The 12758-nt window shown below is 39.4% G+C and overlaps 1 protein-coding gene across 1 annotated transcript in view; it reads right to left on the bottom strand.

Annotated features, from left to right (window-relative positions):
• The window catches only part of CWC27 (CWC27 spliceosome associated cyclophilin), a 218161-nt gene that overhangs the window by 170165 nt on the left and 35238 nt on the right, over positions 1-12758 (bottom strand). Inside the window, exons 8-10 of the mRNA XM_063454063.1 lie at positions 11607-11686; positions 10051-10090; positions 1399-1550 (exon numbers count right to left, since the gene is read on the bottom strand). Coding sequence (XP_063310133.1) covers positions 1399-1550; positions 10051-10090; positions 11607-11686 — 272 coding nt within the window. The remainder of the gene's footprint in view (positions 1-1398; positions 1551-10050; positions 10091-11606; positions 11687-12758) is intronic.

The raw sequence follows: 12758 nt of genomic DNA, 5'->3' as shown, positions 1-12758 counted from the left end.
AACCCTTTCCTTGCTGAGGCAGAGGTGTGGTGGGACAGAGGGACACTATAGTGTTAGGAATTTGTATTTTCTTTAAGTAAACTAGATTGAAATGTAATTTGCTAAATATTTAACAAAAGGATTTAAAAGAAAAATGTAGATCTCACACACAAAAAAAAAAAAAAAAAAGTTAACACGTGTCACAAGTAATTTTCAATGTTTTATTCAATAGTCTAATTTTACCATCTAAGCACCAGAGCCATACCGGTTTAATGTAGTGGTTGTAGCACAAAGAGCCTGTCCCTGTAGGCTGTCAATTGTAAACACTGCCATTTTCAAAAGGTGCGGATTGCCACAGCACAACGATTGTTGCACATGCACACAAGACCCCCTATATTTCCTTATAGGGAAGCATTAGATTAGCTAAGATCACCAGTAATGATAATCTTATTCAAGAGAGGAGCAGGTGCCAGGGTAAGCAGGGTGCACCAGGGGATTAAAGCTAAGCAAAACTATTTTTTTTACTTGCTAAGGGGGCACGCATAACGCTAAATGTAAAGGAAAATAATCTAATTTTAGGATGCTTTCAGATCCTTTAAATATAGGATATGCATAGCAATTTGTCTGAGCATTTTTAAGAACTGAATAGAAAACATGACTGCCTCCCTCTCCGGATCCTCCAACCAATTTTTGAGATTTTTGAAACCTTGCATTGAGAGGCATATGGGCTGGAAGCTCGCCCAGTCCTGTCTCATAGATGTTTTTTTGTTATTTTCGCTTCCACTCCAGTGTTTGAATAGAAAGTTTAAGATCAGCTTTCTTCTTTTTGACAGTTGTCACTTTATCCTAATAATAATGTTCTATTTGAAGAGGGTGGCATCACATGCAATCACTACCTAACTTCTAATTATTCATGCACCATGCAATAATTCCTATTATGTGAACGCATACAGCCATTGCAGTATACATTGAGCAGCACTATGTAGACTCCATATTTGTAGTCTGAACCACTCTGACAATTATACAACAAAAAGTAAAAGTAATTTCTAGTAAGCTTGTGCAGACAATTAGGCTAGCACAATTTATAGATAAAATTGCAAGTCAAAACTCATGTGCCCCGCATAACTACCCATGAGTAGAAGAGCAGAACTTACTCGTGATCTCTCATACCTATAATTCAGTCAGCTTGGTCTATGAAGTACTCCCTGTATGATGCCTGAGATGATTCATATCTATACCTATATACCTATATACCTATACTTTATTGTTTAACCTAAAGCTGCAGTGGAGGAAAGTCAAAAAAGTGCTGACTATCATTTGTGAGTGGACATTTTGAGCTCTGTGATACATTATATACAACAAACAAGCAACCTAAAACATAAAACATTAATGCAATGCGACCTTTAAAAATATAAATACCTCCGGCTATGTTTCTTTTCAGGTTTATCTTCTGTCGATTGAAGAGACAGATTTTTGCTTTTGCTTGAGTCCTTCTTCAGTTTGCTGGATATACGATCTTTCATCTGCTGCTTCTCATCACTATCCATTTCATCTTCATCGCTCCCGTCTTCCTACCATTAAGAGCACATGCGGATTTTCACACATCTCATCAAAAAGGGATGATTATAAAGTTTTAATAAAGGGATGTGTGTGTGTGTGTGTGTGTGTGTGTGTGTATAAACACACACTGTTTTGTTAAATTTGTAATTCATAAAAGTATGTTATTGATAGAATGCAGACAGATTAGATTACAAAGAGAATATCTTTCTGAAAAAACAGCAATTTTACTTACCGTAAATTCCTTTTTTCTTTGTATAGTGGCAGTACTCACAGTTGGGATGTTCCTTCCAATCTGGGACAAGAAGCTCCCCCTTCTTCCGGTTTTTATGTCTGTGCTCCGCCTGCTGCCTCCATAAATCCTGTATGCCCTGTACACACGCCAGTAATAAAAAAAGAACCCAAACGGAGACCGAATCATGCAAAATTCATTTAATCTATACAAAAAGCGGAGGGAAAGCCAGTACTGCCACTATACAAAGAAAAAAGGAATTTACGGTAAGTAAAATTGCTGTTTTTCCCTTCGTATAGTGGCAGTACTCACAGTTGGGATATATCAAGATCCCTGTAAAAAATAAAGGGTGGGGACTCAGCAGGCCACAGCTTGCAACACCTTACGCCCAAAATCAGCCTCAGATGATGAGAATATGTCCAGCCTATAATGCTTGATAAAGGTATGCAATGAAGACCAAGTAGCCGCCTTGCAGATGTCTTCAGGCGAAGCCGCAGCTCTTTCAGCCCATGAGGTAGCCATAGCCCTAGTTGAATGAGCCCTTAATGGGAATTTAAGGGGAATCCCTTTGGAGCGATAGGCCAACCTGATGGTATTTGTCAGCCATCTAGCTAATGAGGGTCCAGAGACAGCATTACCCGCACATTTGCCTTGAAAGTAGATGAAAAGATGATCTGAGGATCTAAACTCCTGAGTTTTCCGAAGGTAGCATTTCAGGGATCTCCTAACATCTAGGAGATGCCATTTTCTTTCTAGCTCAGATGTGGGTGATTGACAAAAGGCTGGCAGAACAATAGGCTGGTTGATCGTAGCACTCGAAATAACCTTAGGCAAAAAAGAAGGTCTGGGATGTAGTACCACTTTTTCTTGATGAAAAATGGTGAACTCCGGCGAAGATGATAGAGCTCGGATTTCACCTATACTCCTAGCGGAGGTAACCGCCACCAGGAAGGCCGTCTTGAAGGTAAGGAATTTGATGGAGACTTGAAACAAAGGTTCAAATGGTGGTTCACAAAGGGCCTGAAGAACCAGAGACAAATCCCATGTAGGAAAGGAAACCAGCCTGGGAGGCCTCTTCAACCGTACGGACTTAATAAACCTTCGAACAAGAGGGTTAGATGCAATATCCTGAACCAGGAAGTGACTAAGAGCAGAAATCTGGCCCTTGAGTGTAGATACCCCTAGGCCGGCTTCAAACCCATCTTGCAAAAAATAAAGCATTTTCGGAACTGAGGCTTTGGCCGGATCAGAATTCCGGAGTGAACACCAGGTTCTGAACTTCATCCAAACCCTGAAGTAGATTCTTGAAGTGGACGAGCGGACAGATGACAGCAAAACGTCACATAGACGGTAAGAAAGACCCTGACCTTGGAGTATCATCCTTGCAGCAACCATGCAGTCAGGTGAAACATTGCTAGGGTTTCTTCTGGAAGCTCTAAAATGTGAGAAGAGACCGGGAGGTGCCAACGAGAGATGGCCATGTTTTCCACTTCCGAAAACCAACTTCTGTTCGTCCAGAAGGGCAGGACTGCCAGAATTCTTGCCTTCTCCCATCTTATTTTCTGAACAATTCGTGGTATAAGGGCTATAGGAGGGAAAACATAAGCCATATCGAAATACCAAGGGATCGATAGACCGTCTAGGACATCTGGGTAATCTCTTGAATGAAGTGACGCAAATCTCTGCACCTTTCTGTTTCTCCTTGTTGCCAACAAGTCCATCTCTGGCTTGCCGAAGCGTGCAACCAGCTCCAGAAAAACTTCGTTTGATAGAGCCCAGTCTGCTTGAGACCAATGGCTTCTGCTGAGGTCGTCTGCAATAATGTTTAGAGACCCTTTGATATGGGTAGCTGATATTGCGAGAAGATTCGCTTGGGCCCAAGCCATTATGTGGTAGCAAAGATCTTGAAGAGCTTTTACCTTTGTGCCCCCTTGGCGATTCAAGTAGGCCACCGTAGTGGCGTTGTCCGACTGAATCCAAACCGACTGATTGGCGATGATTGACCTGAAGGAAATCAGAGCTTCCCAAACCGCTTTTAATTCCCTGAAATTCGAGGAAGCGCAAGCCTCTTCTTTGTTCCAAAGCCCTTGATGGAAATGAGAGCCTAGATGAGCGCCCCAACCCGTCTGGGAGGCATCTGTGGTTATCGTAATCCACCGTTTTAGTGCGAACGACAGGCCCTTTGAGATGTTGTCTTTTACTTTCCACCAGTTCAGTTGTCTTTTCACCGCCTCGGATAGGCGGAAGGGAGAGTCCAGATCTTCCGGTTTCCGCGTCCACTGGGACAGAATGTCCCACTGTAACGGTTTGGATTCCGCTTTTGCCCAGGCGACGGCCGGTATTGTAGCAGTTAGGGGGCCTAGCAACCTCATAGCATCTCTGATTGAGCTTAAGTTTCTTTGCAGCTTTGATACTGCTCTGAAAATCCCCACTTGTTTCTTTTTTGGAAGAAAAAGAGATAGGGACTGTGAATCTATCCGAAGCCCCAAGAATACTAAACTCCGAGACGGATTTAATTCGGACTTTTCCAGGTTCAGGATCCAACCGTGATCTTTTAAAACCTTCCTTGCAATCTTGATATGAAGTTCTAGCAGTTGTCCTGACTGGGCTTTCAGGAACCAATCGTCCAGGTATGGAACAATCGCAATACCTTTCAGACGTAAAACTGCTGCTACGGGTGCCAGAATTTTTGTAAATAAAAACTCGAGGAGCTGAAGATGGGCCAAAGGGAAGAGCCTTGAACTGCAAATGGAGAATCCTTCGCCTTCTCGTTAGAACTGCAAATCTGAGAAACTTCCGGGAAGATTCTGCCACTGGTATATGCAGATAGGCGTCTTTTAAGTCCAACTTTGCCATGAAATCTCCCTTTTGTAATATGTGTGTTACAGACAGAATGCTCTCCATACGGAACTTCTGGTATGGTATGCAGGTGTTGACTTGCTTCAGGTCTAGGATCGGACGAAAGGATCCATCTGGTTTTTGCACCAGAAAAAGGCATGAGTAGACTCCTTGAAATTCCCAACCTTTGGGTACCTTCTCCACCACATTTTTTCCTAAAAGGATGAGTGCTTCTGTAAGCAGAGCCTCTGTTTTTACCTTTGAAGGATAGCTTGACAGAAGGAAGGATGGCCGAGGACTTGATGAAAACTTTATCCTGTAGCCTTCTGAAACGGTTCTTAAAATCCACCCATTTGAAGTACTCTTTCTCCATTCGTGGGTGAAGAACCGAAGGCGTCCTCCCACTCTTTTGGCGTCAAAACTTCCTCTTTTTGTCTTGTCTGTTGGATTCATGCCTAGACCACTGGCTGTTGTTGCCACCCTGTTTATGGAACCTGCGAAACCGCCCTTGGTAACGAAAGGACCGCTGGCCCTTGTACTGGAATCTCTTATATCCCTGGGCTCTTGGTTCCAGCGGAAGGGCTTTCTTTGTATCTGACATTTGTTTAATAATGTCTTCCAACGGAGTACCAAACAGCTTGTTCCTCTCGAAGGGTAATTCACATAAAGCTGCTTTCGATGCTGAATCAGCTTACCATGTTCGAAGCCAAATAGCCCTCCTGGCTACTGATGATAACCCCATAATTCTTGCTGATAGACGAAGAAACTCCTCAGTAGCATCCGAAAGGAATTCATTGGATAGCTTAAGCAGGAACATGAGATGGGAAGGGTCCGTATCGGATTTTCCCATAAGGGAATCTTCCAGTGCTTGAAGCCAAACACTCTGGGCTCTGAGCACTGCTGAACCCGCAACTTCAGCTCTGCACTGAAATCCTGCGGCCTGGTATATTCTTCTACATGAAGTTTCGGCTCTTTTGTCCATAGGATCTTTGAGGCCTGAGACTTCGCCAATGGGTATAGTGGTTTTCTTAGATAGTTGGGCAATCTGAATATCGACTTTAGGAAGATCTTCCCACTTTTCTTCAGACTGTAGTTTGAACAGCAGTTTAAAATGTTTTGAAATAAACGCCCGTCTTTCAGGATTCTTCCATTCTCTGTGAAGGAGATCCAATATTTTTGGAGACATAGGGAAACCTTTAACCTTCACATTGGTAGGTTCAGTCTCTTGAAAAGCCGCACTCACTTCTTTAATGAATCTTTTCAATTCTTCTGGTGGAAAACCCTCCTCCACACTAGAAGCCAGGCTGGAAATATCCGAAGGAGAAGAAAGGGAACATTCTCCAGAAGAGACGTCAGACTCAGAAGGGGATCTATTCCTCCTACGTTTTTTAGGCAATTTCTCTTGAATTGCTGGGTCTTTCTTCATCGTATCTTTAAAAGACTCAAATGTCTGGGACAAATTTTCCTGAAACCAGCCCAGGAAGGATGCCATATCCGACTGTTTTGTTTTTTCAAGTAATTCAGAAGCGCACTGGTTACATGTCTTTTTGCGACATCCGTCAGGTAGAGGAACAGCACATTCCAGACAACTTAAGTGCTTAGACTTGCTTGTGGCTTTTTTGGGCACAGAAGTAGACATCTTGTCCTTATCTGCCTTGTCCGGAGCTATAGGGCTGGACATATCTGTGAACCAGAATAAGGAAGCAATTAATAATAATTTAAAGAAAATTAACGCATGCATTATAATAGGTGATAAAGAGGAGAGTTTAAATAGTTAAACCTCACCTTTATCCACCTGAGATCCGTGTAGGAGGGCTGGTGACACGGAGAAACCAAACTGTACACCCACCCTTGGGGTCAGAAGGGTTCAGCACAGCTTATATAACAATTTTGAATTTTCGCGCCAAAACTCCGGATCGCGCATGCGCAGCAGCGCGATACCGGGTTTGGTGGAACGCAACGCCACCCGGGCGTGCGTTCCACTGCTGTGCGCATGCGTAAAGTCCCATGAGGAGGACCGCCCGGGAACTCCTGAGGAAAACCACATAAATTGCCCTACCTGGTCGCGTTCCGCAACGCCAGACCGGAAACACTCTGCCACTCAGCTCCCGCCCAGGGAGCTATCGGGCGCACACCTCCTCGATCAGCAGCCTGTGCTGATCGCACCTTCTCCACCAGACTGGGGAACCTGTCCGTCCCGTTGCCGGGACAAGAAGAACTGGCGTGTGTACAGGGCATACAGGATTTATGGAGGCAGCAGGCGGAGCACAGACATAAAAACCGGAAGAAGGGGGAGCTTCTTGTCCCAGATTGGAAGGAACATCCCAACTGTGAGTACTGCCACTATACGAAGGGAAAATATATTTTAAAAATGCAAATACAATATATGTAAAAAAACTGAAAAAAATTATACTCCCATTTAAATGGTCATTCAAATAAGCAAAAGGCACTTCAACATAATTAAGTGTGTTGGTACATACACCCTATTCGTTTTGCCTTTTATTTCAGAAAAGTGTCAATGTTTTAATTATTGCTAAACCACACCTATGAGAGGCAGTCACTAGAAGGTATTGGTTAACTGAAGACCTTAATTTTGTTAAGGTTTTCACATTCTGCACTATTACATATGATGCTGTATGAATAACACTATGAATACGTCTCATAAGGAAGCATCCAATTGGCGGACCATGACAATTGCTGCAAATGTGCCATAGGTTATCCATACTTTATTATGAGAACAATTTGATTGAAGTCCACACCTATGTTAGATTACTGGAGAGTAATTTTTATTTATTTTTTATTATTATTTTACAAGAAAGGACTCATGATCTTAACTGAACACACTAAGGTAAAAAATAAATATTTATTTATACGGTCTAATTTTTTAAAATTTCGTCAGCCCAGTAACTTGCACAGACAAACTACAGCTGTAAACTATATCAAAGGAAGAGGATAACCAAAATGTAAGCCTCTAATTCTGGTCTATGGGGTTGATCTTATCCCATAAAGCCATGCCCCGAAATGGTTTCTTGATAACTATTTCAGTCCAGGGGCAGGAGAAAGGAACAAAGGACCAAACTTCTGGAATAAAAGGGAATCATGACATGTCACACGTCATGTGTCCTTAAGGGGTTAAAGAAAAAAAAGTGTCACAATACAAGAAATAAACAAAGTGATTCAAAAATACACTTGGGTTCTTTTTCTTTCAAGAAAAATTTGAATCGAACAGAAATACAAGGGACTGGAAATGGCAGATTTTTTGCGGGATATCTAAATAGGTCCACAGAGACCCACATTACATGTTGTGTGCTAATACAAGTTTATAATTTTAAAAGGCTCATTGATCATTAGAAAATCCTTTTACAATTACGTTAGCACATCTGAAAACTGTTGTGCTGATTAAAGAAACAATAAGACTGGGATTCATTTGACTAGTTGAGTATCTTCCGAAAAAGCAAGTGTTGGCTCAATTAAAGGCTCAAGATGGACAGAAACAAAGAACGTTCTTCTAAACCGTATGATCTTGATCTGAGAAATGAAGGCTATTCCAGGTGATAAATTGTCAAGAAACTCAAGATCTTATACAATGCTGTGGGGGTAAACTTGCTCTAACCAGAACAGAAAGAGGAGTAGGAGGCCCTGGGGCACAACTAAACAAGAGGACAAATACATTAGAGTGTCTAGTTTGATAGACGCCTCAAAAGGTCCTCAACTGACTGCTTCATTAAATAATGCTCACAAAGCACCAGTCTCAACATCAACCGTGTAGAGGCCTTTGAGGCAGAGTTGCAAAGAAAAAAAAAAAAAAAAAATCTCAAACGGGCCAATAAAAAGAAAGTAATAAGCTGACCAAAAGAACACTGGACAGAGGAAATGTTATTGACAAACATCTAAGTTTGAGGTGTTAGGTCACAAAGAAGAACATTTATGAGACACAGACCAAATGAAAAGATGCTGGAGAAGTGCTTGTTATTTCACTTAGAATTCAAAATTTACAATCTTTCCAATTACTATATTTCCTATTGAAATTCATTTATTGGTTTCATGGAAAATAAGGACATTTCTAAATGTGAACTTTTGAATGTCTATGTAAATATACAGAACCATTCAATAAATACAAATAGCTACATCCCACGTGTAGATTAAGTATAGCCAGGTACAATTTCTATAACTAAGCATTGCCAACATATTAGATTGTAAAACATACAGCTTGAACACTGTGATATTAGCACACATTTATAAATAAAAGAAAATAGACACAATCACCAGAATCAGGATACATTCTATAAGAGTTTTGAAACGTCTGATTATATCTAATCAAAAACGAAATAGCATTCAATGATTGCACGTTATTTTTAACCTATGCAATAGAAAATCCAAGGTCAACGTTTTATTCTTTATAGATATATTTATTTTCAGAGGACTTTCCCTATACCGTTTACTTCTCCATGTAAAAGTGACCTTCATAATGCTTCTCTGAAGCATGGCAAGAGAACATTGTATTACAACCAGACTGCAAAGCTAAACTCCAAACAAATAGTCTACCTTCTTCTTTGCTATGCTATTTATATTGAGCCTTGAAAGCAGTTTAATTTACTATCAGTACTTTGATTGTCAACAATAAAATATCAAGAAAAGTCTATAAATGAATCTTACATTAATAGAAGTTATAATGTAACACAACCAAGGTCTTCACAAATATTTTCAGCAGCAAGTTTATTTTAATGGATAAATTCCACAATAATGCTCTCTCTGTAAGACTTTTAGCCAATCTTACAGAAAGAACATTATTTCAGTATGCAGAGTTGCATTTGTATCAATGTGATTGTTAAACTAGTCTACTGAACTGAAAATAGATATAAACAATAACTTTTAAAAAATCAGTGCTCTGTGTTTATATGTGACCCATACATATTTACTGCCAAGGCTCGGTTTCAGGCAGCTTTACTGAAACATAGTGAACAGAGCAAAAAAAGAAACACAAAATGGCATTGGCGCCAAAGAAAGATGGCATATGGGGATCAGGATAATCGAAAAACAGTCACAGGAGCAACTAGCGCTACAAAGCGTCATGACGTCACAGGCACAGCTAGTAGACTTGTGTCCATGGAAAAGAATCAATGCTAGAGAGCATACAAAAATTGTAATAAAAACGATAAGGGGGTAGAGCTGCACCCTTTAAAACTTCCCTGAAAGAGCATGGTTCCTGTTTTTTGTCAAAATTGTATAATTATTTATTGTGATATGGATCTCATCTTTTGGTTACATGGCATCTGCCACATGAAATGAACAAAAGTGGTGATGCTCAAATTCCTCTATGGGCTGGAGGGGCATGAATCAAGAGATAAAATGTATTTATTTGTGCAAAAAGATTAAGAAGATTCTCTCTCCAAATAACTGCAATAGAAGGAATGCAAATCTCTGCAGCATAGTATTCAACTTACCTCCTCGGAGTCACTGCTGGATCCTGAACTGCCTTGGGTCCTATAATAAATATAAATATTGGTAACTAAAATATTTAGAAACTAAAACAATAGAATATACAGTTTTTCCAAGTACTGTTGATCGATTATTCAATGAACTTGAAATATTTGACCAAGATGTTTTAGTGCTTGTCCATTTGATTGCATGGAATCGATCGCTGCAGGAAGAGTTTGATCAAGTTCCTTTTATTGAAATACTACATTTTAAAGGAACAAAAAGATGGTGTGTCTTCATAGACGCAACAGGAAAAAGGCTTCTTAAACTGTAACGGTTTAGTTACCATCATAGCTCAGACAGATTGTTATAGAGGACATATAACAAATGACCAACTCACAGTCTTTCATATAGTCTCCAAAATTGATCTTTGCCCAAATAAGTTACATCCCAAATATGCAGGGTTAAGGGTTATATTTTACCAAGATGATAGAAAGCTTTTATAAAAATTTTAACAAATGCCTTTACGAACGGTATTGCTAAAGTAGTACAAATGTTATATAATGCAATGTTCATAGTGCATTTTTATATCTTTTCAATGGAAATTAGCTTTTTTTCCCCAACTGCTTGCTGTGGCATTATTTGTGGCATTATTTGTTTTTTAAGAGACTTGTTACACAGTCTCTAAAACTGTTGTTTCTTGGACGACATTAATGGGAGATTAAATGACGGAACAATAATGGCAGATGACTTTAAATCTTCCCATTCATCATACCATCTATAATTAAGAATGAGAAATAAAGTGAACAAGGAGAATGATGATAAAAGGTGTATCAAAATAAACAAACAAACTTCATTTGAAACACTGCAGCATCTTAATGGTGGAACATAGATGCTTCTTCTTAGATCACAGTTGCTCATCGTTATTTAAAAAATACATTATTATTTTTAAAAAGTATTTATTTTGTTTTATCCATTTAGTTACAGGCAGGGGACCGAAGGGAAGGAACCCAGTCTCGCATACCAATGGTGGCAAACGTGCAGTGACAGCTCTTGCTAACCTTCAAAGATCCTTCTCTGTGTGACAGTGACTGAGAAACACTGGTTGACAGACAAAAGTCATCCCATCATAGCTAGACTCCATACATCAGCAGGTGCTTCTCACTCAATCACAACCAGACACAAAGATGACCAGTGACAGAGTTGCAGACAGAGAGAGACTGTTCACAGCATATGATTATACCGAAAGAAAAGAAACACTCAATATAATAATCAAATATAGAAATAACAAAAAAAAGTTATTTTATAAAAACCTGATAGAATGTTGGATATTTTAAACTACATATTGAAAACTTCAAATTAAGTCTTCATTCCAAAGAATATTTATATACTACAACAGACTGCTCTAACTACCAAGAAGAATGTCAAAATGAGCAATAAGGTTTTAACAAATAGAACACACAGCAGTAATAAATTATGTGATTGCATCTCCCAGGGTTTAAATCTTGGCTTCAGAACTTTCTCTAATATGTTTGTCTAAATTTTTTACAATATTTTTTGGCAAATTGCTCCAGTCTCCCACCTGTCTATTGCTGGAACTGAACTCAGACGTGGGTCGTCCTTAAGGAGATCGTGGCTACTTTTACTTTTTCCTTTCATTGTCTGTCAAAATAAACAAACAAACAAATAATCAAACCGACATTCTAGATGCACATGCAGAAATCAGCAGGTACATTTTATACTTTTATTGTAGGACAGACATGTTTTATTAATCATTAATCGGCAAGTGGAAAGGTATTTTTAAGAAATCTATATATAAAATTGCAAGCAACAAGTATTTTTTTTCATTTTTTGCCAAACCAGACCACAGTGTCTTGGAGCAATGCCCAGATGACACAGTGTAGCAATATTTTTAAACACCACAACGAAAGCCAAGACTTTACTACCATAATGTTTAGTTCACAATTGGCTAGAACAACAGGCAATCCACTTAGGGATATAAAAATAAAAATAATCAGAGGAAGAAAATATTTGAGCAACAGTACTCTATTTACAATTTTGTCGACTACTTTTCTTCTACGATTAAAATAACCAAGTATTGGAGAATAGTGAAGTTTGTGATATATACCTTCACTCCCAGCAATGAGTTTTGCAATCAGACAAATTACCGTAAAAAAAAAAACACAGACCACGGAGATAACCAAATTAACTATCCACAGACAAAATGAAAAAACAAGAAAAAAAACTGTATTTTTAGATCATTCAGCCTCATCAAAATTTTCTTTAAACAATTTAAAATAGAATTAAACTCAGGTTTATTCCAGCAGCAGCACAGTCTCCACATTGACAGAAATCACCAGTAATGATGATCTCTGGGACAATCCAATGCACTCAAGACCTAAGCTGCTGTCTCATCAACTACCACGATCTTCCAATCTGATGCTTTTCATAGAAAAGCAATGAATCCAATGCTTCTTTGTAGAAAGAATTACCTGCAAATGACATAATCACATCAAAATTCGACAGCTAATAAGGAAGTGCCTCTAGTGGCTTTCAGTCTGACACTCACTAGAATCGTGTTCTCTGACAAATTTAAACAGTGCCATTTCTCAGAAACCTCAGCATCTTCTCTCCCTAACTCAACAGAGAGGGAGCGAGGTAGATAAGGTTCTCAACTCAGTTAAAACGGAGACATACATGCCACAATCTACTTGAGATTAGCAGGAGTTACAGT

This window comes from Pelobates fuscus, chromosome 5, assembly GCF_036172605.1.
Source record: "Pelobates fuscus isolate aPelFus1 chromosome 5, aPelFus1.pri, whole genome shotgun sequence".
NCBI lineage: Eukaryota > Metazoa > Chordata > Amphibia > Anura > Pelobatidae > Pelobates > Pelobates fuscus.
Note: the sequence above shows the minus strand (reverse complement) of the source record. Positions and strands in the feature narration are given on the sequence as shown.